The sequence below is a fragment of the Phoca vitulina genome, unplaced genomic scaffold (genome assembly GCF_004348235.1).
Source record: "Phoca vitulina isolate PV1807 unplaced genomic scaffold, GSC_HSeal_1.0 scaffold12, whole genome shotgun sequence".
Classification (NCBI taxonomy): Eukaryota; Metazoa; Chordata; class Mammalia; order Carnivora; family Phocidae; genus Phoca; species Phoca vitulina.
Genome location: NW_022589715.1, coordinates 25432437 through 25458230, shown reverse-complemented (window position 1 = coordinate 25458230; position 25794 = coordinate 25432437). Strand labels below are relative to the sequence as shown.

Sequence of the window (25794 nt, the reverse complement as noted above, 5' to 3'; positions counted from 1 at the left end):
GATGATGGAATGGTGCAGGGGAAGAAGTACCCGGGTATGATCACGGCAAGGGGTGCAGGGTGAGGGCAGGTCGGGGGAGACGGTGAGGAAGGGACGTGAAGAGAGGGCAGCCTGCCAGAAAGTGCATGTGGTGCGGAGACCAGGAAGAGATGTGGTCTGGAGCAAGGGGCTGTGAGAGCACCTGGAGTTCCAGGGGGAGGAGCTGAGTTCATACTGGCTGCAGGCTGGGGGCGAACGAAAAGCCAGATTCAGAGGTTAGAGGGCCAGCCTTACCCCTGCAAGCCTCCCTCCCCTCTGCTGCTGCGGCAGGTGGCTTAGGGCCCCTCCCAGATCTGGAAGAGCTCCAGGACCCGGTTTCCCTGTTTACAGTCAACTCAGGGAGGACGGGAGTGGCGAGGGGAGGGGTGGCCACCGGGGCGGTCTGATCAGTTCTCTCCAGCTCCGGCCTGGCCTGGAGACTTTGCGCTCGCCACCAGCAGGCTCAGGTCCTCAGCTCCCAGGCTGCCGCCTCGCCATGGACACAAGGGTAGACAGTAGGCCCGGGGGGCTCCCCGGCAGTGGCTGTGACCTGGGCACAGCCCGGGAACACATGCAAGCGGTCACCCGAAACTACATCACCCACCCCCGTGTCAGTGAGTACAGTCCCCGCAGTGGGTGAGGGTGGGGGCTGCTGGGTGGCTCGAGCTTCTTAGGCTCAGGGAAAGAGGAGGCTCTGAGGCTGAGGAAGATCTAGGGGGCTCTCGGTCCAGCAGAGTGAGGCAAGGGACCGCCCAGACAAGGGGCCACCTCTGCAGATGGGGGGATGGGGTCCCCAGCCCAGGCTACCCCAGAGGAGAAGGCAGGGGAGTTCCTGGCAGGAACCTCTCGGTCATCACCCTTACCCTGCCCTGAGACCCCACGTCCAGAGAGAGTTCCCCACTGCCCCAAGGGTGTGTGTTTGTGATACATGCTCTGTGTGAATGTGTGTGTGTTGGGGGGGTGTGTGCGTGTGCGCCGGAACACTCAGCACAAGGAAATGTATGGTCAGGAGTTCTCAGGGAATGCGTGCGGCAAGGTGGACCATGTGTGCATTCTCAGGATGGGGACAGACACGTCACTGTGTGTCATGTCAGTGGGTACATGTCATGCGTGCCTTTGGGGGAAGGTGTCTGTGTGTATAACCCAGGGGAAGGAGCGTGCCCGGGTATGTGCGTGCTCCCACCTTCACTTGGGTGAGGATAGGTGCAAATATGTGTGTGACAGCTTTCAAGTGTGTATGATCAGAGGGAGGAAATATGTAACAATATATGTGCACGCTTGTACACTCAGGGTGAGTGTGTGGTTCCATGCGCAAGCATGCGTGCTCATGGGGAGAATGTGGGTACGTGGTCAGGTGATGTCATATGTTTGTGTCTCTACAGCTGGGGGCGGGGGGAGTGCTTGGCACAGGGAGAATTCAGAATTCAGAGGGGGCCATCCCGAGGTGTGTCCAGATATCTGGGGCACAGAAACCAGTAAGGCTCTGAGGACCGAAGGGAGTACCCCCTCCATCTCTCCTTGCCAAGGTCATTCTCCAATTCTCGAATTCTCGGGCAGCCCAGCTCACTGGACTAAACCGGCCTGGCCAGCACAGGCCAAGTAGAGCCAGAGGCTCCTAACAGCGCGTGTGTGGAGAGAAGCTGGCCTAGCACAGCCACCCCGCCCTCCGCCCTCGGTCTGTTGTTACCCAGACCGTAGGGGGAGGAGCCAGCTGACGGGGCAGCCCAGAGAGCCGGGTCTGCATTGAATGGGGCTGGCATCCGCCCAGAACGGACCAAGTGCAAAGTGGGCAGGCCCGGGGTGCAGAGGAACGGAGCAGGGGGTATGAGGCACCTCCAGAGGCCTGAGGCAGGCACTGAGGGTGGAGCACATTCCAGCTGAGGAGGAACTGAATGGGACCAGATTTAGCAAGGAGGCCCTGCAGGCCCTGCGCTATGGAGGCATGGGGGAAGTGCTGAGGCCCAGATCCTCCCCTGGGGCAAAGCAGGGGTCATGAAGGCCCAGAAATACCCCGTGACTGGCCCCCCACTTGGGCCCAGAGCCCAGGCCTGGTGGAGATCTGAGCCCACCCTGGCAGGCTCTTCCCCCACCACCCCCCCTGCAGCGTGCCCTCCCCAGGACCCTGCCGGGTGGCACCTCACCCCAGGGCCCCCTCCAGCCGGTTGCCTCTAGCCAGCACCTTATTTAAAGTCAACAAGCCCTGGTACAGGGAAACACCCAGGAGATGTGACCCAGGCTGGAACCCAGGGGTGGCAGCGCCCTCGTGTCTGCCTCTGTGTCACTTCATGGGGCCCTCACCCAGGTGAATGTGTCACACCCAACAGCTGACCCCGAGACAAGGTTCCGCAGAGGGGGAGCCCCTCCACCCCTGACTCTTCTCCGGACCTGCATTAAAGACGTTCCCGCAGGGACAAAGGCCTTTGCTGCACACCAGTGTCCTCATTAGGGCACCCCCAGGGGCCAGCCCCAGCCCGCCGACAGCCTCCCCCACCCAGGAGCAGATCGGATTCCTCAGCGTGCTTCTGCACCCACGGCTTTCTCCGGTTCCCACCCCCTCCCTCCTCTGGGGGGCCTGAGGGGTTTCCTCCCTGAGGGGTGAGGATGGGGGTGGGGGGAGTGTGTGCAAAACTAGAGCTGCGCCGTCAGGTCGGGAGAGGCAGGACTCCTGAGTCTCTCTCTGCCCGTATCCCCCAGCCTGGCCTCCGACCGGAGGACTCTATGGACTCTACGGATTTCTGGGCAGGAGAACTTTAAGTAGAGACAGAAAGCCTAGGAGGAGAGCTGGGGGACCAGAGGGACAGGGATGGGGCAACTGGCTCCCAGCCCCAGGGCTTCCTCAGCCATGGGTGGGGTGAGTCGAACAGAAGGCTTCCTGGAGGAGGAGGTGGACCAACAGGCCTAAGGCCTTAAGGGTGATTTCACTGCAGTGGCTGAGGGAATAAGCCAGAAAGGAGGGGGCAGGGTAGAATAAGATGGGGGTGAATCCCAGCAGTATCTGCCCTGGTTAGGAAGGGACCCGGCTGCCTCCCTCAGAGCTAGAGCTCTTTCCCCAGGGGAAGGAGGTGGCATGGAGCTTTATCTGTTGTGTGGGGCAGAAAGTGCTTGGCGGGGGCAGGGGGGAGGCAGTGGGAGGAAGGAGGGCAGGGTGCAGCGGGAGCAAAGGTTGGACCGACAGGCTGTCAGCCAGGCTGGAGGGGCAGAGCCAGGTCAGATCACCCAGGGGCTGGAATGCCAAACCCCCAGCTTTGCTGCCTGCCTCGGTTTCCTCGACCGAAAGGCCAGAGAGTTCCACCCCGCAGGTCTTGGGCTGATTCTAAGAAGCCTGGGCTTCCAGCTTTGGCCCTCCCTCCCCTAATCCGTCCGGAGGGGATCAGGGAGGAGGTGGGAGACCTACTGGCCCCCGGCTTGCCCCCACCCCGGCCTCACGCCTGGGCGGCCGGCTCAGCCCTCTCCCAGGACGCTGCAGGTGTGGCTGGGCAGGCCCTAATTAGTGGGCTGCGCGGAGCCCCGCTGAGCCTTTGACAGGGGAAGGCAGCGGGGGAGACGGGGGCAGGGAGGGGCGCCAGGCCTGCAGCCCTAAGTGCAACCCAGAGTGTCAGCTAGGACAATGGAAAAGGGGAGGGGGCAGAGCAGAGGGAGGGAGTGTCTGCAAAGTCTCAGGAAGGCCTATTGAGGGAGTGCCCCTCAGAGGTCTTCTGGGCCAGCCCCCTGCCTCCAGCATGACCCTCCCCCACTTCACCTCACCAGGGTTGACCAGTAGGTCCCAAGGCTGGGGGAGTGCCACAGGGTGCTGACTGACCTGTGGGTGCCCCAGGAGAAATCAGCCAACTTCTGGGCCTCAGTTGGCCGCTGCATGCGATGGACACAATCAGCTGGGGGTGGGTACACACAAAAAGCCTGGCTTCCCGACAAGGACACCTTTGTTGCTCAGCCACCACCTTGGCTGTGTCCAAACTAGACAGCCTCGAAGAAAAGATGTTCTCTAGTCTGACCGGGGAGACACAGAGCTCTGGTCTGAGGGGGGAGACATAATCCATCTCATTAAGGACCACAGGCTGGGCACCTGTGGGGAAGACACCTCTAGGGTGCCCGCCTGGGGGCTGTGGGACTTCAGGGGGGAGCAGAGCCAGGGGGCTGCAGGACTCAGTCAAGGGCAGGGTGTTGAAGGATATGAAAAGCCGGATGCTGAGCAGAAACAGCCAGAGTGGATTATCTGCAGTGAAGGGCCCAGGCTATGGAGTGACGACTCATTTAGGAAGCCCAAGAGAGACCCAGGCCTGTGCTTCTGGAAACCCAGAAAGCCGGCTGAGGCTGGTGGGATGGACTGGGGGCTCACAGACCACACGCTGGGTGCCCAGCCTGAGGGGCATTCCTCCTGGCCTCTGGGCTGCCCCCAGCTGCTCACCACTGCTCCCCCCACCTCAGGTGCCCTCCCCAAGGTAGCGCTGTGGGGATTTCCAGGTAACAGGTTTCCCAGAAAGAAGCTGTGAAATGGGGGAAGCCTGCTGTGAAGGAAGGGAGGAAGTTGAAAGACTTGACTGACTCTGAGGCAGAATTGGAAAGAGTTCCCTGGGGCTTTGTGGACCTTGAGCCCCAACTGCCCCCCCCCCCCCAGCCCACCCACTCGGCATGTTGCTTTGGTCATCTCAGCCCTTTTGGCCAGTCTGGTATTTTCTCTATAGGGCCAGCAAGAGGCCAGCTCTTCCCAGGGCTTTTTAAAATGAGGCTCTGTTCCACTGTGCCTGGTCCCTTGGGGTGGCCTAGAGAGGAGCCAGATGGAGAATGCCAGGAGAGGGTGGAAGGTGAGCAAAGGAAGTCAGCAGTGGAGCGTACTTGCCAGAAAGTGGGCTGTGAAGGGCAGCAGCTGTGCAAGGACTGGGGCTGAGGGGGTGGTTTTTGAGATGGGAGATACCAGGGGCGCCTGGGTGGCTCAGTCGTTAAGTGTCTGCCTTCGGCTCAGGTCATGGTCCCAGGGTCCTGGGATCGAGCCCCGCCTTGAGCTCCCTGCTCAGCGGGGAGCCTGCTTCTCCCTCTCCCACTCCCCCTGCTTGTGTTCCCTCTCTTGCTGTGTCTCTCTCTCAAATAACTAAAATCTTAAAAAACAAAACAAGATGGGAGCTACCAGAGCTTGCTTGATGGGAGGGCCAACAGAGGGGGAGATGCTGGCCCTCTGCCCTAGAGAGCAGTCATCTCTGGGGATGGCCCCAGGGGGGAGGAAAGGTTGGCCTAAGAGGGAAGGTTGGATAGATACCTCCTCCCGTCCTCTGAAGGAAGCTGAAAGAGTTCCCCTGCTCCAGGTCCAAGCCCAAAAGGACGGGTCTTCTCGTGCCCTCTTGTTCTTGAGTTTTCCTAGCAGTCCATAAGCTCAGAAGAGCCTTGCAGACATCCCCACAAGGATCACCTTGCCCAGTCGGTCTTCCTAGCCCAAGTCCCAGTGAAAGGAACATAGATCAGACGAGGGGTTTGACCACTGAGCCCCAGACTGGGGAAGACGTGAGCTGGGGGCATTTAGTTTCTCTTAGTGTGGGGTGACTTGGCACCAGGCTTGCACGGAAGCATGAGGGCAAGTGGCTGAGATCCCAGCCCCAGCTCTGCCACAAGCATGCTGGGTGACCCTGGGCTAGCTTTTTCACCCCCATTCTCCTCCGCTTCTGCAAAGAGGGTTAGACCACTCTCCCTTCTGATGTTCTTCCAACCTGTGAGTGACCCAGTGACCTTAGAGACACTCTGACCATCCTGCCTTGTCAGGGTGCCTCATCTCAGCTGTCCCACTGGTGCTCCACAGGGACCCCAGGGAAGAGCTGTATATCCCAGGGTCATGGGTGAGGGAGAGTTCCACGGTCTCCCAGCTAGCCTCCAGCAGAACCAAGATAGGCTTCCTGTCTGCCAGTCCATGGCTTTCCTGTTGGGGTCCCCAAGACTGGAGTTAGAGGCTTTCTGTAAGCTGAGCTCATTTCTCCATTTGTGGGTCTCTCCAGCGACTAGGACTAGGGCATTCTTCTTCTTCCTCCTTCCTTGTCATTCTTTCCCCTCCCCCACAGGCACTTAGGGAGCCCAGGTTGTCCAGGATGCCCCCTGGCAAGGCCTCATGACAAGGCACGGACCCTGGCTGGTTTTTCTCACTGGTGCCTGACCACCCCCCCCAACAGGTGCACATGTGCACAGACACAGTGCTCAGTCAGTGTCGAGTGACCCCAGAGGGCCACAGAGGGAGGGCAGTTCTCTCATCATCTCTAGCTGGGGGCCAGAAGCTTTTGGAAAATGTTGTGGGTCAGAGAGAAGGGAGTGGGTAAGATGGGGGCTGAGGCCAGAGGGGAAGCAGCCTCAAGATAAGAAAGACTTCTTCGTGGCTGAGGGGGAGGAGAGGACTCTGAGGGGCCTCTGCCCTCACCCTGGCCCTCCCCCAGCCTCCTGCAGGTGTCCAAGCCAGCAGGGGGCCCTGCGGGCAGGGGCATGACCCTTACAGCAATGGTGGCTGGCCCTGTCACAGCTAATGACCCTGACAGCCCAGACTGGGAAGGGGGTGGGGGTGGTGCTTACAGGGAGGGAAAGCAGAGGATACCTCTGTGTGTGTGTGTGAGTGTGTGTGTGTGTGTGTGTATGAGACCCTCACCTACCTCCACCCCTCCCCCAGCCTACAGGACGGTGTGCAGCGTCAATGGGCCCCTGGTGGTGCTGGACCAGGTCAAGGTAAGATTTCCACTTCTTCCCAGGGCTCCCCAGCCCCTGTATGGGATTTCTTCTAAATTGCCCTGCCCCTAGCTGTCTCCCATGGGCCCACCCATCCCTTGTAATTCCCTGTCACCCATCCCCACGTTCTTCCTCCCCAGCTGTCTCCCCAGCCACCCCCGATTTCCCTTCCTGCATTTTCAGTGCCCCCGCTCACTCCCGCTCTGGGCCTTCAGGGACCCACACCTACCACCAAGGACCTGGGGGATCTAGGCTGTTGTGCCTCTTTCTCAGTGGGATGGTTGTATTGAACTTGCTTACAAGGCTGGACTCTTCCATCAGCTGCTTCTTTTCAAAGGAAGGGAAGGCAGAAGAGCAACACCAGCTAACTCTTCTCCAGAGCTCAAGGTTTTCAGAGGTTTTTGGAATATCTCAACCTGGGAACCAGCAGCATGGGTGGGAAGTAAAGTGGGCCTCCCAGAAAGAAATGGGATGTGGGCTCCTTTGTGTCCCCTGGGGAACCGCAGGACCATGGCAGAGATTGACAGCATTTTGAGTCTGCGGTTGGGGATTCTTAAGGCATAAAGGGCCCTGCGAAAGTATGAGGTCACTCTGCTGTCCTCCTGCCACCATACAGTTCCAACCCCCAGGCTCCCACCCCATGCCACCCACCCCAGACTGGAAAACTGGTGCCACCCTGGAGTCATCCCTTCCTCGACCCCAATCCATCAGTGCCAATGATCTATGAGCAATCTCCCACCCCACTGCTCCCTGATTATGGCCATGGCCTCTGGGCCCCCAGACTGGGGCCCTCCTGTCCTCCATGCTGCCCCCCTGCAACCTGAACCCCTTCGCTTCCCTGCTTCAAACTCACCTAGTACTCCCAGCACCTTCACCTTACAGGCTCTACATTCTGTAAGGGTTCGTGTGCACCTCCCCACTCTCATGCCACATCCTCTCCCCTCCCTACGTGGAAATCCACCCTGCCTCTGCATGGAGCTGCCATTTGATGTCTCTAGGCCTTTGCTCATATTTTCCCTCTGCCTCTCCCACTACCTTTCCCCCATACCTTCCTCTCACTCACCTCCAGGGCTAGCTGAGAGGTCACTTCTAGAAATTTCGCCCAGGCCCCCGGGCAATGAGCCTGTCCCTCCTCTCCCCCCTTCTGTACTGTCCCGTTGGCAGCTCCATCAAGCCATTTGATCACCACCTGGCCACATGTCCCCTCCCTGCCCCCCCAAGGTCCCTCCAATTGCACGTTACTCCTGAGCCCCCGGAGCCTCACGCTGCACTTCTACTGAACACCCAGTCCATTGTGGGTGCTCAGTTTGTTCAGAGGAAGGGTGTGTAAATGAATGAGAGGCATGAATGAATAAGTGTTAGAATGACTAAATCCAACCCTCTCATTCCTGGAAACCAGATTCCGAATTCATACAGACCTTCCCGTTTGACCCACTAGCCTTGGGGAGGCACTGGGAAGGGGCGTGATGGAGTGTTTACGCGTGTGTGCGTGCACGGGACACGCAGTCTGACTCAGACTCTCCAGCGCACCCTTCCCACTGGCTACCTGTCAATTCCAGATCGGCAGCATCAGTACTACCTGAGAACTTGTTAGAAATACGGATTCTAGGGCTCCTACCCCAGACGGACAGAATCAGAAACTCTGGGGTGGGGGGATGTGGGGTGGGGGGAGGATGCAAAAGTCAGTCTTTAAAAGCCCTTCAGAGGCTGTGATGCTCCCTGAAGTTTGAGAAGCATCTATTTAGGCTTGCAAACTCTAGTTTCCTCATCTAGTAAATGATCAGAGAGTTGTGAGGATCAAATCAGGTAAATGTATTTTTATGAGTCCTCCTTGAGAACGGTTAGCACTCGCTCTGCTTGGAATGCAGAAGTGCTAATGCGCCCGATTAACAGCTGGTGCCACCTGCTGCCCCCTCGTGTGGTATGAGTCAGTGCCTTCACGGACCTCCACTCTCCCGACTACTAAATGGGGCTAGACTAGGAAACGAGACAGATCCTCAGACCTGTGGCTCTGCGATTATTAGATGCATCTGTAACTCTCTTAGAACAGACTGAGTGGTTGATGGAGACACCCTGAACTTGCAGAGGGAAAAAAAAAATCAGTTATGTATAGTCTCATAAGTTCAGGAGATGGAGAAGACAGCTTTACGTACCCCTCTCCCCATCCCACAACCACTTCCCTCTTCCGGAGTTGCTTGGGCAAAACGCCACAATTCCTCCTCTACAGCGCCACCTTCTGCCCAAATCGAACCACACCAGCAATTACGCTTCCTGCTTCCTTCTTTCTCAAATGGAAAAATGCTTGGGGGGAAGAATTTTGTGCAGACTCGAAGTTCTTAGCCCAGGGAATAAGGGCCTCGAGGTTGTACGCAAACCTTTGAAGCCGTATATCCGTGTGCCTGTGCATTTTTCTAGAGGTAGTTTCCACAGTTCCATCTGATTTTTGATGTGAGTGTAGGCTGTAAAATGCTAAATGCTAAACCCCCGAGTGTAGACTGTAAAAATGGCCCCGCTAGATTATTAAACATCCACACTTCCAGCCCCGATCTCACAAATGGTCACACACAGGTTGTGCAAGCATTAAAGAGGAGTCCGGTTAGTGGACAGCCACCTGCCTGGGATATATTAGAGAGATTTCACTAGAGCAGCGGTTTTTAAAGTTGAGCACGCATGAGAATCCCCTGGAAGGATTCTTTGGGTCCCGACCCAAAGTTCTGATTCAGCAGTCTGAGGTTGAGGCCCAAGAATCTGCATTTCCGGCAAGTTCCCAGGTGCTGCTGCTGGGCTGGGGACCACACTTGAAGATTCACTGCTCTAGAAGATCTTCTTCCAACTGCTGGGTTTTGAGGCAGACCAGTCCTTATCGAGACTTGAAGGCAGCTATGCTAACCACTATACCACCAACGCCTTATTGAGACTTGAAGATAGCACTCACCTTATCCACCAGACTTGGTTCCAAATGTCTGTGGCTACTTCAAACTTTTAAAAGAAAAAGCTTTCAGAAGCATGTATATCAGCTCTGAAGACAATTTCCAAAGGGGGCTTCCCAAACTGCCCTGGGCATTGTCAGAAGGAAAGGACCCGAAGCCAGTGCTTCCTCAGAGGAGTCCTGCCAGGCTTGCTAAGAACTTTCTAGTCGGCCGAGTGCACGAGTGCGGGCAGCAGCTCCTCTCTGCCTGACCCCTGGCTGGCTGAGAAAGCAGAATCCCCAGCGGAGGACGCGGGTGTCACTGAACCATCCCTACCCCCTGCGGTCCTCCTAGGGACCCAGGGTGGGAGTTGAGAGAATCAGCCTCTGAAATGGGGTTCCTCTGAGGATAAGCTCATTGTTGCACCCTGGAATTCTCCCCCTGCACTCCCCGTTGTAACTGGCTGTGACCACCCCTGCCCCCACAGATAACTCACGCAGACACACACAGAAGAGCCTGGTACTCTCTTCCTAGAGGGTTCCAGATCACACCCTCCATGACGGGGTGTGATGGTTCTGACCTGGTTCTGCCCGTTCTTCCCGGCATCAGACTGCAATCTCTGCTATGCACAGTTCGTTTCCTCTGATTTCACTGATTTCATCTTCAGGGACACACAGGGCGCCACCTCCTCTCCGTTCCCCTTTCCTCTGCCCTCCCTCACCCACATAAACCCACATAAAAAAGGAGGACTTTATCAGCCGGCTGCTTGGTTTTTATCGGGCCCATGGCCTGCGCTCTGTCGGGCAGTTTTCCTCCCGAGGTCCACAGCCCACCCGGCAAGGAGGCCGGCGGCTGCCTCGGAGAGAGAGACGGGCCCGCAGAGCGGCCGCCGAAAGCCAAGGACTTGCAGTCAACGTCGGTCCCGGGGCCTCCCAGCCCTTGCTCTTGGGCGCCCTCTTGTGGTCGACGAGCCAAAGACCGCTAGACTTGAGCTGCCGCGCAGACCTCAGAGCCTTCCTCCAGGGGCCGGCCCTGCTCTCCCAGCAGCCCCGCTCCGAGGGATGGTTTGGGGGAGAACGAGGGGAGGCTTTCCTGGCCTCCGAGGAGGGGCCTGCGCCGAGCTTCCTCCAGTGACCGTCAGAGCTGCAAACGCTCTGGTCTCAAGTTCCACCCTCCCACGCCCGCAGGGGTGCCCTGGGGGAGTGTCCCCCCTCCTCACACCCCGTTAGGAAATTGAGGCATCCACACACCGCCCCCCCACCCCCAGACCCTTAACGTCACTATGTTAGGTAGAGCGGGGTATTTAATATAGTGAGGATGGTGATAACCAGTCGCGCTGTACTTGAACATCCCAAATTCCATTTTAATTACCAAAAAATAAAAATAAAAAACATGCTCCTTGTAACTAGTGAAAGAAAAGACAAGTTAACTGTTTGTCCCTAACCTCTTTATTCCCAGCCTCTTGAGATAACCAAGGTAAAGATCCTGCTGTAAAGAGGCAAATAAGATGCATGTTGGAGGTTTACATTGGTGTCAGTCTCTTAAAAACCTGATTCCCTCATGTCAGTAGCATTCTTCTTGATAGCAGTGCGGTAGCCTGGACGTTCTGTGATAGATGCGGTGGTTTCATTACGGGCAGACATTCGGTGTGTTTCCAGGCTTTGCTATTACAAGTAGTACAGCAAAATATATCCCTTTCATACTGGTGCCTTTATTGCTATAAGGTAGATCCCCCAAAATGAAATTGCTGCTTCAAAGTGTATATTGATTTTAAAGTAGATTTTAAATAGATATTGATGATTTGGGGGCAACATTGCTAGCCCAGCAAGGTTGTGGGGATTCCCATTCCCGTCAGCCATGTGTTGGAGGACCCACTTTCCAGCATCCTTGCCAGCCCCAAACATGTTCTCTCCTGGAATTTTGCCTGTCTAATCAATGAGAATAATACTACCTTGTTTTTTATTTACATTTGAGTATCTTTTTATGTGTTTGGATTTCACTTTCTCCTCTGTGAAATCTTCCTACATATGGAGGTGTACATTTTGAGTTGTGGGAGCTTTGTTTATTGTTCACATTTTTTCATTAAGATTTTATTTATTTGCGAGAGAGAGAGAAGGATACTGAGAAAGAGCATGAGCAGGGGGAGAGGGAGAAGCAGGCTCCCGCTGAGCAGAGAATCCTGATGTGGGGCTCGATCCCAGGACTCTGGGACCGTCACCTGGGCCGAAGGCAAACGCTTAACTGCTTAACCGACTGAGCCACCCAGGCACCCCTACAATCAAATATCTCTATTTTTGCATTTATGGCTTCCAGATTTCTTATCTTAAAGACATCTCTCTCACCCAGCTTTTCTAGAAAAGCTAAGAAAAGGAAAGAAGAAAGGCTCTTGTAGTATTTTGTTCATCTTAGCTTTATATGTAAAGGTTTTATATGCCTGGAACGTATGTGTGTTTATGATGTGGGTATCTTCTAAGTAGATACCTGGTTATGTTAGCACCATTTATTCAATAAATTCTGTTTTTCCTGTGAAGTAATGTGCCACATTTGTTCTACAACAGTCTCCTAAAATCTGGGATTTGTTTCTGGACTCTGATCTGCCCCACTGATCCATCTGTCTGCCCCACACCAACACTTAACCGTTTGACTTCAGTAGCTTTAGAGCACGTTTTCATGTCTGCTAAGGCAAGTCCTCCACGCTGATCTTTTCCATAACTATTTTTGGATATTGTCAGACACTTACATGAATTTTAAAATGATCTTATTAAATTCCAGAAGAAACAAGAATCCATTGGGAATGCACTTAATTTATATACTTCTGAAAAGCATTGATATTTTTATGACAGTCATTCTGCCTTGGACAACAGTATTGTTCTCCATTTGTTCGGGGCTTGTTCGATGTCCTTCAATAAGATTTTATTATTCTCTCGTGCCTCTCTTGTCAAATTTATTTCCAGATATTGTATGGGTTTGGGCCCTATTGTGGATGGATCCATTTTTCTCCATTTCCTCGTCCGTTTATGGCTGGAATAGAAAAAAAAGAGATTCTTTTTTTTTTTTTAACTGAAGTATATTGACACAAGTGGTACAAGAGATTGATTTTGTGCATCTTGTGTACAGCTGCCAACTTCTCATGGATTCTGGGGCTTCTGTCTTTGTTTTTGTTTTGTTTTTTTGGCTAGAGCCTCTTGGGTTTTTCTAGATATACAGTATCATCAATGAAGGGACTTCTGTCTCTTTTTCCATTGGCACACTTTAATTTTACTTGTGATTTGAAGCAGTTTCAAAAAAATAAAAATAGTATGGGGAACATACACCCAGTTGTTAACATTTTACCCCATTTGTTCTATCTTTTGCTCTGCATGTTTGTGTGTACATAACTTTTTCCTAGATCTTTTAAGGGTAAGCTATCCCCAAAACTCCGGTGTTTATTTCCAAAGAATAAGGATATTCTCTTACATAACAACAGTAGTTACCAACTTCTGAAACTTACACTGATACATTTATCTGATCGACCATCTATATTCCAGTTTACCAGCTGCCCTAATAAAGTCTTTTATAGCATTTTCTCCCCTCCAGCAGAAGACCCAGCCTGGGGTCAGGTTCCGCCTTTAGTGGTCACGTCTCTGTAGCCTCCTTTAATCTAGAACATTTCCACAGCCTTTCTTCTCTGACATTTCTGAAGAACACAGTCTCCTCTCTTCCTCTCTCACTACTTTTTTTTTTCTAAATAAAGCTTTCTCCACCTATGTTTATTAGTATACTTTTTCATTTCTCTTTTTTGAGTCTTATTGTATAAACTATAATTTCCAAAACAATATTAAGTAACAACAGCGATAGTCATCTCTGTGCATTACTGATTTTATTAGAAATAAAAGTGGATTTAGCGTTTCACCATTGGGAAGCTTGTTGATGTTGGTTTGGTAAATAGTGTTCAAGTCATTGCCTTCCATTCCCGTCTTACGTAGGATTGTATTAGAAACACTGCTGAAGGTTATCAAAAGCCTTTTGGGTTTCTATTTACATAATCCTGTAGGGTTTCTCTTTTAATTCGTGTTTACAAAAAAACTCCCTATTATTACAAATTATATTGTGAAATGTTGACAAATTCCCAGAGGTTGATTTATCTAGGCTTGCATTCTTTTGATGAATCCTATTTGGTCATACCTGTTTGTTTACTTAATACACTGATTGGACTGGCTAATAGTTTATTTATAATTTCTGCATCTACATTTATAAGAGAAATTGGTCTACGTTTTTTGGAGGGTCCTATTTTTTTTTTTTTTTAAGATTTTCTTTATTTATTTGACAGAGAGAGAGAGAGCCCAAGCAGGGGGTCAGCAGAGGGAGAGGGAGAAGCAGGCTCTTCGCTGAGCAGGAAGCCTGATGTTGGGCTTGATCCCAGGACCCTGAGATCATGACCTGAGCCAAAGGCAGCCACTTAACCGACTGAGCCCTTCAGGTGCCCTGGAGGGTCCTATCTTTACTACATTTGAGGTTTGGGAAGTTTTCTATTTTATAGTTTCCTTGTCTTCTAATGTTTCTTTCTGTTCATCATATTACATTGGCTGATTCTTCCAATGTAATGCTGAATAGAATGATGATAGCAGGCATTGTTGTTTTGCTCCTAATTTTTTAACAATTTATTTGACAGAGAGAAAGAGAGCAGAGTGAGCAAGAGAGAACACGAGTGGTGGGGGGAGGGGCAGAGGCAGAGGGAGAAGCAGACTCCCTGCTGAGCAGGGAGCCCAATGCAGGGCTCCATCCCAAGACCCTGAGATCATGACTTGAGCAGAAGGCAGATGCTTAACCAACTGAGCCACCCAGGCACCCCTGTTTTGCTCCTAATTTTATTTATTTATTTTTTTTAAAGATTTTATTTATTTATTTGACAGAGAAAGACACAGTGAGAGAGGGAACACAAGCAGCGGGAGTGGGAGAGGGAGAAGCAGGCTTCCTGCTGAGCAGGGAGCCCGATGCGGGGCTCGATCCCAGAACCCTGGGATCATGACCTGAGCCGAAGGCAGACGCTTAACGACTGAGCCACCCAGGCGCCCCTTGCTCCTAATTTTAAAGGGATTGTTTTTATATCAGAGTATGTTTTCTGCAGGTGTTTTGAGGATACTTTTTGGAGTTAAGGAATTTCCCTTTTATTCTGTTTTCAAAGAGTAGTTTTGTTCTTTAACCATGGATATCATGATTCTTTAATCACCAGAGTTTTTGTTTTAATCATGGATAGTTTTTTAAACCTTTTTCTGGTATGTTAAGATGAACAAAGTTTTTTTTATCCTGCAAGTCATTAATAAGGTAAATTTATTACATTATCAGATTTCTAATATTAGACTAACCTTGAATTGTCAGAATAATTCCAACTTGGTCTTTTTAATTTTTATTTGTGTGTGTGTGTTTGTCTTTTTTATTTTTTGGTTTTTGACTTTTTTATCATTTGGTTTGTAACTCGACCTTTTTTATACTTTGCTGGATTTGGTTTGTTAGTATTTTACATAGGTCTTTTGCATATATATTCATAAGCGAGATTGCCTATAATTTTCCCTTCATTATCTTATTTTGTATCATGGTTATCCTTGCCTCATAAAACTAATTAAAGACATCCCTTTTCCATCAGTCTTTTGAAAAACTCAAGTAATTTTCAAATTATTTGTTCTTTCATTGTCAGAACTCACTTGTAAGACTATCTGGGACTGGTGTTTTCTTTATGGAAAGATTTTACACTATTTATGTAATATCTTAAAGACTGTGGGACTATTCCGGCTTTCTATTTGGTTTCTGATTGGTTTTGGTTTGAGTTGTATTCTTCTAAGACTTTATTCATTTCATCTAAGTTCTGAACTGTATTGCATACAATTGTTCATAATTCCTTTTTATTACTTTTTAATATTATTAGTGTAGCTAGTTTTGACTTTTTTACTCCAACAATTATTTATTTATGTCTTTGCTCTTAATCAGTTTTATTTTATCAGTCTATTTTATTAGGCTTTTCAAAGAACCAATTTGGCTTAATCTTCTTTGTTATATGTTTGTTCTCCGTGTTGATTTCTGACCTTTTATTATTTCTTCTACTATATTGGACTTTTTAAAAAAGTTTTTCTTTCAATTCTAGTTAGTTAACATACAGCATTGTATTAGTTTCAGGTGTACAATATAGTTCCATACGTCCACACTTCCATATGTCACCCGGTGCTCATCACAAGTGTACTCCTTAATCCCCATCACCTACTTCCCCCCATCCCCCATCCTACTTTATTGGGGGTTTTATTGTTCTTTTTTCTAACTTTTCATGTTGCATACTCTTAAACTTACTCAGTTTTTTTCTTTTCTAATATAAGCATTTAAAGCTTAAATATGGGGCGCCTAGTGGTGCAGTTGGTTAAGCATCTGACTTTTGATTTCAGCCCAGGTCGTGATCTCAGGGTTGTAAGATCAAGCCCCACATTGGGCTCTGCACTCAGTGTGAAGTCTGCTTGAGACTCTCTCTCCCTCTCCCTCTGCCCCTCCCCCCGCTCTAGCTCTCTCTCTCACTCTCTCTAAAATAAATAAATAATCTTTTAAAAAAAGAAAAATAAAGTTTAAATGCATCCATATATGTCAATACGTAGTTTTTCATTATTGCTTAGTGCTAAATATTTTCTAATTCTACGGTCTTCTACATTAGGTTTTTAAATTTCCAAATACATGAAGTTTGTCTAACCATCTTTTTGTTTTTGATTTCTAACTTGTTTTGATTATGGTCAGAAAACATGGTACAGCCTGATTTATTCTACAAGGCACTCTCCTTTCTCATTGTTTTCTATTTCATTTATCATGTCAGTTCTGATTCCCTCTAATGCCCAAGGAGTAATTTAGAGGAGTACTTTAACTCAGAATATGAGGAACACGTGGGCAGGGATGTCATCTTTTTACCATTTATTTTTATTAGATTCCGATTCTCACTTACTCCCTGAAATAACTCAATCACCAGGGAAGCAAGGTGAGGGAGCCTGAAGGATGCAATACATTCTCTCCAGTACCGCCCCTGGAAGAAGGTGCAGGTTGCAGGGCTTAGGTCTCTGGGGGCTGATGAGAGCTGAAGCCAGGGGCAGTGGGGAGGGTCTGCTCTCCCAGCCCAGCTCTCCTGGCCCAGCTCATAGCCTCTTCTGGAAGTGGGGAAAGACTGGGACCCCGGTTCCCGGAGCATGCACAGACTGCAGGGCTAGGGGATTCCCTTGGGGCAGACCTCCACCTGCCCAACCTGCTACCTGTGGTCCTGGAGGACAGCCTAATTGTCTTTTTAATTGAATTATAATTTACATATCATAAACTTCCTTCTTTTAAAGCACACAGTTCCGTGGTTTTTAGTATATACACAGAGTTGTGCAGCCATCACCACTATTTGATTCCAGAACATTTTTATCACCTCCAAAAGAACCCCTTGTACCTGTTAGTTGTCACTCCCAATCATCCCTCCTTCCAGCCCCTGGCAACCTCTAACCTTTCTGTCTTTATGGATCAGACTATTTCAGACACTTCCTATCAGTGGAATCATAATCCGTGACCTGTTGAGTCTGGCTTCTTTCACCTACTTAGCATGTTTCCAAGGTTCATCCGTGTTTCGCATGGATCAGTATTTCATTCCTTTTTAAGGCTGATAATATTCCACGGTATAGATATACCATCTTTTATTTCTCCATTCACTGTCTGTGGACATTTGGGTTGTTTCCACCTTGGGGCTATTATGAATAAGGCTACTACTTGTATATGAACATTCATATACATTCATACACAAGTTTTTGTGTGGTCACATGTTTTCATTTCTGTTGGGCCAGTGGAATTGCTGGGTCATATGGTGTCTCTATGTTTAACCCTTTGAGGAAGCGTCAGAGTGTTTTCCAAAGTGGCCGCACCATTTTAAATTCCCACCAGCAGTGTCTGAGGGGTCCGATTTCTCCACACCCTCAACTACACTCGTTATCTGTCCTTTGGACTCCAGCCGTATTCATGAGCAGGACGTGGTATCTCATTGTGGTTTTGATCTGCATTTCTTTAATGGCGAATGATGTTGAGCGTCTTATGTGCTTATTGGTCTTTTGAATATCTTCTTTGGAGAAATATCGATTTAGATCCTTCGCCCATTTTTAAAATTACAGTATTTGTATTTTTATTGTTGAGTTGTAAGAGTTCTGTATATATTCCTGATATTAGCCTGGTTCTTTTCAAATGGATAAGAAGAGATACTACACTTGCTCATAGCCAAAAGAGAAGTGATTGCCTGATTCTTTTTATTCCTGAAGCTGTGAGGACAACACATGAATCAATCCCAGCCCCATGGCTAGGGAAAGACTGCCACTGGTATGAGGGGACACCCGGCCGCCCAGGAGAGCACTGTGCCAGGGTGTTCACCATTAGTCCACAGGGGCAGGGACAACTGTGCTGTCCACGGGACCTAAACAGCCATAGTAATGATTACATTTTATTGAGCTGTTACAGGTCCTGGGCCCCAGCTAATGACTTCACATAGATCACTTTCTCCCCACAGAAGCCCTATGAAGTAGGCATTATTATTATTCCCATTTGAAAGACGAGGAAAGTAACGCTCAGAGACATTAAGTAACTTCCTCATGGTCACACAGCTTCTAAGCATCAGAGCTTCAGTTCTAACCCTGGTCTTCCAACTCCAAAGTCAGTGCTCCTGCCCATCCAGGTGTACAGCCTCCCAGACAGAATCCAAATGTCCCACCTCCGGCCCCTCAAGTTCACTTCTACTAGTGCCTGGTCACAAAAGGGGAGACAGAAGCTTGAGACTGGGTCAAGGAGGGATGGGGGGGACAGGGACTTCACGTCTGGTCTCACTGCTGCTCTGGGCTGCTCTCCCCTCCCGCCAGTTTGCGCAGTATGCCGAGATCGTCAACTTCACCCTTCCCGACGGCACTCAGAGGAGCGGCCAGGTGCTGGAGGTGTCTGGGACCAAGGCAATTGTTCAGGTGAGTGGTGTCAGGGCCATGTTGGCGGGCTGAATCAATGAACGAGCCCACAAAGTCCCTGACTATCTTATAGGCTCCTAAGGCAGGAGACGTCCTATTTTCCCAAGAGCGTCTTGCCCAGAGCTGGGCACGAAGGGAGCCTAGAATGGAAGGCCCATTGTCCCCAGCAAGACCCTTATTAGAGTAACTAACCTCTTGTCCCATAGGTGTTTGAAGGAACCTCTGGGATCGATGCCCAGAAGACCACCTGTGAATTCACAGGGGACATCCTACGGACTCCAGTGTCAGAAGACATGCTGGGTGAGGATGGGGGGAGGAGAGGCGGCGGGGGGGTGACCTCTGTGCTCCTGGCCCAGCTCCCCTGACCTCACACTTAGCACACCGCGTTGTCCTTGCCTCTTCGCCTGTCTGCCTCCCCTGTGAGTTCTTTGAGGTCAGAGGTTGTGTCTTCTCTCTCTGACGCCCAACCCCAGCTCAGGGCCGGACATACAGATGTTCCATAAATGAGGAAGGCTGGTTCAATCAACTGGGGGCACAGTAGGTAGTCATCTGTTTGGGGTTCGGCTGAAACAGAGTGCACATCCCCCAATTTTCTCCCAAGATCTGTCATACCTGGCCCTCTCCTCTTTCCAGCCCTAAAACCCTCCATTAGAGTCATTTCCTGGGCCAAGGCCTCCCCTGTAAAGATTTCCAGGAGAGGAGGGAAGATCCCCACAGAGACAGTCACTGTCGCCAGCTCTCTCTCGGGGGGTAACTGAGGGCTGAGGGGAGAGGGACGTGAGGGGTGGGTGGGAGCTGCTGGTGGTATGGAGGGTGAGCAGCAGTGAGGGAGACCCAGGGCTGGCCCTAAGCATCCCCCAATGGCCTCCCCCACCCTCAGGTCGGGTCTTCAACGGCTCCGGCAAGCCCATTGACAAGGGGCCGGTGGTCATGGCAGAGGACTTCCTGGATATCAATGGTGAGTGACCAGAGAAAGGCTCTGGACAGCTTCCGGGACCCAGCCCCCAATCACCTTCCCCACCCCCAGCCACCACCTCTAACACCTTGCCCTTGGAAGTTCTGCCCCAGACACAGGCCAGGGGCAATGGGCCAGGGCTCACCCGCAGGCTGGTCAGACTACCAGACAGATCGGGTGTGCGACGAGAACTGCAGAGGCCTCTCTGTCTCCAAATCTGCCACAGAGCCTGAAATACTGCCATCGGCACTTCATGTCCTGTTCCTTTCAAAGCCATCATCAGGTGCAAAGTTCCATGGGTGCCCAAGACCCTCACTCTCCCGCCTCCCAGTGCCCTGTCCCCGCCCCTCAGAGCCACCTGGGGTGGCTTGCCGCAGTAGACACAGCCCCTTCCCGGTGGGAGGCCATCCTGAGTCCTCCAGTCCTGTCAGTTCTGAGGACGAGATGGAGGCCCATAGGTGGAGGACCACAGAGGACCACAGCTGCCCCAAACCACTCAGCAAGTCAGGGGCAGAGCAAAGAATACACATCCCCTCAGACAGGAGCTCTCCAGGCTGCCCTCTGTTCTTCGAGCCCCGCATGACACCTGCCCAGCCTCGGGGGCCTCAGCCTGAGCTCCCACCTGCCTGCCACTTCTGCTGGGCCAGGCAGCACTGTCCAAGGGAGCACTGGATTGTGGCTATTTAGATACAAATGAATTCAAGTGGAATACACATTCATGTCACGTGCCCACCAGCCGCATGTGACTAGGGCTACTGGACCGGGCAGGGTAGTTAGAGCACATTTTCATCATCACAGAGAATTCTGCTCCACAGTGCTGCTCTGGAGTCGGGGGCAGGGTTGGGGGAGGGCAGGGACAGACTTGAGTCCTTGAGCATGGGTCCATGATCGCCCTCTCCCAGGCCAGCCCATCAACCCCCATGACCGCATCTACCCGGAGGAGATGATTCAGACGGGCATCTCTCCCATCGACGTCATGAACAGCATTGCCCGTGGTCAGAAGATCCCCATCTTCTCAGCAGCCGGGCTCCCCCACAATGAGGTGAGGCCTGCAGGGTCCTGCAGACATGACCAAGAGGAACGCACAGGGCAGAGGCCAGGGCTGGTGGGCCAGTGAAGTGGGTCTCCTGAATCGAACAGGCAGGGACCAGCCACGCTGGGGTCATCGCTGTCCAGACTGGTAGCTGTCCTCTGGCAGCTCATGGCCTCAGGGTCGCGGAAGACCTCCTCAGTGCCCCCAAGCAGGTCTTCAAGCCTTCACCCTGAGGAAGGCTGTAGGACCTGGGGCAGCCCTTTCATCTTCCTGGCCTAGGATCCCCCCGCCTCCCCCCACCAAAGGCCTTGGCAGGAGGAAGGACTGGAAATTGCTCCATCCATCATTCTCTGTGGTGCTCACTGGGCTGGGCTCTGGGCTCTGGTTCTGACACCCGTCCTTCGAATCCACTCCACCCCAGATTGCCGCCCAGATCTGCCGCCAGGCTGGGCTGGTGAAGAAGTCCAAGGCTGTGCTGGATTACCACGACGACAACTTTGCCATTGTCTTTGCGGCCATGGGGGTAAGAGAAGCTGGGCACATTGGCAAATTCTGGAAGCTGTGGGCAGGCAGCCTTGTCTCTCTTGGACCCTGGCTCTGCCTGATATGATGAGGGAGGCATAATCCTTCTCCCTGAGAAGCTGTCAGTGTCCAGGCCTATCTGGTGGGAGAGGCAAGAGCATGACTGAAGGGGGAAGGGGGCTCAGTGACTAGGTACAGTGTGTCCCCCAGTGCATTCCAAAGGACATGGCAGCTGTAAGATGAGCCCTAGGGTGGCCTGGAGGAGGGAGAAGCCAGGGAATTTGGGAAGATGGCTTCAGGGAGGGGATACCATGGGGCCCTCAGGGGGCCCAAGGAGGGGTTTATCAGGGAAGCAGCTGGCTAAGTGAGGGGTCAGGATGCAATGAGCAGAGCACAACCTGAAGAAATCTGAACTTCTCTTTGGGGGCCTGGGGAGTGCAAACCCAGCCCCTGCCTTCTCAAGTGCTGGGTCATCCCAGGGACTGTCAGTCAATAGGCTCTACTGAGAAGAGATGGGAGGGGCCGGGGCCCCAGCCCTTAGGCTGCAGAGACGCCCCCTCCAGCCCTCCCTGCTGTGTGTCCAGGTGAACATGGAGACAGCCAGGTTCTTCAAGTCTGACTTCGAGCAGAATGGTACCATGGGGAATGTCTGCCTCTTCCTGAACTTGGCCAACGACCCCACGTGAGCCATCCCCTGGTACCCAGACTGCCTTCAGGCAGCAAGCCCTGTCCCCTCTCAACACCCAGAGTACCAGAGCTCAGGAGTATCCCAGAACCATAGCCATGGGCCAGAGTTGGGAAAACAACCCCTTTTTGTGCAGATGGGGAAACTGAAGCTGGGTAAGAGGTAGGGATAGCCCAGGGAGAGACGGAGGGGACCAGACCACAAGCCCGCCTGCCACCTGCAGCCCCTCTGTTCTTCCCATAATGTGCGTCCAGCTACTGTCCCCAGTCAGACCTCCTTATTCTTGAGTCACTTCCCCAAAGTCACCACTAAAACTTAAACCACGTATTTACAGAAACTGCTGTTTTATTTTTTAATTTTCTTACTTGAATAGAGTTGACACACAATGTTAACATTAGTTTCAGGTGTACAAGGTAGTGATTCAGTTTCTCTGTAGGTCAGTGCTATGTTCACCACAAGTGTATCTACCATCTGTCACCAAGTAACACTCTTACCATACCACTGACCCTATTCCCCGTGCTGCGCCTGTCTCCCTGACTGGGAGCCTATGACTCTGCCCCCACCCCCCATTTTGCCCATCTCCCCACCCCTTCCCTCTGGCAACCATCAGTTTATTCTCTGTATGTATAGGTCTGATTCTGCTTTTTGTTTATTCATTTGGAAAAACTGCTATTTCTAAAGTTCAGGAAATGTGAGTTTAAATCTGTGGGTCAGGGGGATGAAAAAAAATTCTAATAAAACTGTCCTGGGTACTGAAGGGGCTCCAAAAGCGAAGTAACAGAATTCTGGAGGCCAAGATGACATCACCAGAGAAAAGACCCACAGGACAGAGCTTAAGGACTGAGAGAGCCTGGAGCCAGAGGAAGGGACTCGGGGGAGCTCAGAGTGGAAGGGGGCTGCCAGGCGGGCAGGGCATGCCTATGGAATATGCACACTAGCCGTGCTCTGGAGCAGTGAGGGGAACCTTCCGGAAGGAATCCAGAGTGTTCTACCTGAGCCGAGTGTGGCGGGGAGGAAGCTGGGGAAGAGAAGGGCAGCAGGAGCCCCACCCCTGCCTCGCTCTGATAGGCCAGCGCACCCCCCCCCCCCCCCCCCCCCCCCCCCCCCCCCCCCCCCGCACCTTCAGGCCCACAGGGACAGGGTGCTGTCATCCTCATCAACACTCCTGGCCCTGCCTGTCCCACTCCTGCCCAACTCCCCGCCTGTTCCAGGCTCCCCCCCTTCCTCCCTAGGACAGCAGGAGGGAGGAGTGCCAGACGTGGTGAACTGCCCACCCCCAGGAACCAGAGCCGACATGGGGCCTGGGAGCTGGGGCTCATCCCACCTACCCCCCTGCTGCTATGCACAGTCCACTATCCACTCAGCACTTGGGGCTACACAGAGCACAGGCCTAGGCCCCTGGGCTCTCTAAACACAGGCTGTCCCTCCAGGATCGAGCGCATCATCACCCCGCGCCTGGCACTGACCACTGCTGAATTTCTCGCCTACCAGTGTGAGAAGCACGTGCTGGTCATACTGACCGACATGAGTTCCTACGCAGAGGCCTTGCGAGAGGTGAGGCAGCTGGTGAAGGGTGTCGGGGTCATGCCGGCCTCTCCGTAGTCCTTCCACCCCAAAACTCACCCATCCAAGCCTGCCGCCACTCACTCCATTTCTCAGTCATTGAACCTCCCACTCAGCCTCTTGCCCCGCTTCTTACCCCAGCGACACCGATGTTGCAGGTCTCAGCTGCCAGAGAGGAGGTGCCGGGCCGCCGAGGCTTCCCAGGATACATGTACACAGACCTGGCCACCATCTATGAGCGGGCAGGCCGCGTGGAGGGCCGGGGAGGGTCCATCACTCAGATCCCCATCCTCACCATGCCCAATGACGGTGAGTCTCTTCACTGCCCACTACCCTCTGCTACCCCCTGCCCTCCCTTCTCACCGGGATGCTTAAAGGGCCCGTGGTTTTGTGCGTAGATGTGCAGTAGCTCTGTTTCTTCATCACGGGATTCACTGTCTTTTCCTTGCCTCCACATACCCCATCACTCCCATGAGAGCCATAGAGCCCAGGCGACCCTGAGCGGGTGGAGGCGTGGGCCCCATCTACACTGACTCCAGTGCATTTCCTTGCAGATATCACCCACCCAATCCCAGACCTGACGGGCTTCATCACAGAGGGACAGATCTACGTGGACAGACAGCTTCATAACAGACAAGTACGGTCCCCTCCCTATGACTTAGTGCTCTCCCCACCACCCCCAGAGACACTAACAGATGTCCCTTCAGCTGCTGTGCTTCAGTTCTCTGTGAATTAGGAGGGGCCGGGCGAGGCTAACTCCAAAGAGGAGATGACCCAGGAAGACTGTGTGGTCACAGACACAAGACAGATCTGGCTACAATCCAGACCACCTGACTGTGGGAACCTTGTGAAAATCATCTCATCCTTCTGATGCTAGGTTTCCTCATCTATAAAACAGAACTAATAGTATTTATCACTCAGTGGAGTGCATTGTGGAGGATACAATCATTTGGCACATAGAGAGCATCCAGCAGATAGTAGATACTCAATAAATACCACTTCTCTTTGCTTTCCAGTAATTTGCTCTGGTGAACAAAACAATGGGTACCTGACACAAGTAGATGGTGAATAATGTGCTAGCAGGTTAGAAAATGTGTCTGTCCCATCTGAGGTCAAAGGCAATCCTGTGACTTTTACCTCTTTGCTCAGTAGGTTCCTTCTTTACAGCTATTAACTATTAAGCTTTAACCTGGTTTTTGTCCAAATAATCAAAGGTTTTAAAATAGTGACTTTCATTACCTAATGTCACGTCACGCCCCCCCCCCCTCCTGTCTAGGAGCACACATGTAGACACGTGCATACCCAAGCTCTAGAATTTGTGGGCGATAAAGGAGGGCATGACCAGGCCACCTCTCTGTGGGAGGAGTGAGGAGCAGTCTCTTGAGAACCCCAGGGGGAGGAGAGACAAGTAGGGGTAGGAAGGAAAGTCAAGTCTGGACCCTGCCTTCTGCCACTCCCTTCTTCTGCTTGCCCAGATCTACCCCCCCATCAACGTGCTCCCTTCCCTGTCGCGGCTGATGAAGTCTGCCATTGGGGAGGGCATGACGAGAAAGGACCATGGAGACGTCTCCAACCAACTGGTAAGAAGGAGAGAGCCCAGGGACTGGCGGGTAAGCTAATTTCAGAAGCTAAAGGTTTGAGCCCTACCTGGACCACGAGCTTTTCTCTGGGAAATCCCTCCCCTTTTGGGGTCCCCACACAGCCAAATTGGGGGCCACTGAGCTCCTGTGATCCGCCTGCGGTGACCGCTAGGACCGTACCCCCTTCACCTAGTATGCTTGCTACGCCATCGGGAAGGACGTGCAGGCCATGAAAGCAGTGGTGGGGGAGGAGGCGCTCACTTCGGAGGACCTGCTCTATCTGGAATTCCTGCAGAAGTTCGAGAAGAACTTCATCAACCAGGGTGAGGCGCGCTGGGGGCGTTCAGGCAGTAACCCCCTTACCCGGCCACATATACGCGCACACGTTGCAAACACTCCTGCCCCTTCCCTAGGCCCCTACGAGAACCGCTCGGTGTTTGAGTCCTTGGACCTGGGCTGGAAGCTGTTGCGCATCTTCCCCAAGGAGATGCTGAAGCGCATCCCGCAGAGCGTGCTCGATGAGTTCTACTCCCGCGAGGGGGCGCCGCAGGACCCCGCGTCCGACACTGCGCTCTAGCCCCGCCCACAGCCGGACCCCGGAGCTCGTCCCGGAAGCCCCTGCTCTACGCCGGTTCCACGCACGCCTCCGTGTCTTCCAAGGTCCCACACACGTGAACCAACCGCTTGAGTGCCCACTGTCAGCTACCCACCCCAACCACCCCCCTCCGCCTCGAGGCGGGAGGCGGGGGGGGGGGGGGGCGTTGGGGAGGGGGCTCCCACGCTTCATCCCTCTCCCTGGATTCCCCGCACTGGGAAAGAACAAAAGGTTGTTACGCCTGTATTAAGCACATGAGAATCACCTAG

General features: G+C 52.3%; 1 protein-coding gene across 1 annotated transcript; it reads left to right on the top strand.

The window, feature by feature from the left end:
• The first annotated feature begins 514 nt into the window (after positions 1 to 514).
• On the top strand, positions 515 to 25507 carry ATP6V1B1 (ATPase H+ transporting V1 subunit B1). The gene is made up of 14 exons (XM_032411166.1): positions 515 to 632; positions 6653 to 6708; positions 18494 to 18592; positions 18799 to 18892; positions 19473 to 19550; positions 20450 to 20589; positions 21002 to 21103; positions 21687 to 21784; positions 23218 to 23341; positions 23509 to 23659; positions 23905 to 23987; positions 24826 to 24930; positions 25124 to 25253; positions 25344 to 25507. Exons 1-14 carry the CDS (start codon positions 515 to 517, stop codon positions 25505 to 25507), a joined length of 1542 nt encoding a protein of 513 aa, XP_032267057.1.
• The last annotated feature ends 287 nt before the right edge of the window (positions 25508 to 25794 follow it).

Coding starts and splice junctions, on each gene's coding strand:
- ATP6V1B1 (XM_032411166.1), top strand. CDS start 515: ATGGACACAAGGGTAGACAGTAGGCCCGGGGGGCTCCCCGGCAGTGGC. Junction 633..6,652: donor CATCACCCACCCCCGTGTCA/GTGAGTACAGTC, acceptor CCCCTCCCCCAG/CCTACAGGACGGTGTGCAGC. Junction 18,593..18,798: donor GGACCAAGGCAATTGTTCAG/GTGAGTGGTGTC, acceptor CTTGTCCCATAG/GTGTTTGAAGGAACCTCTGG.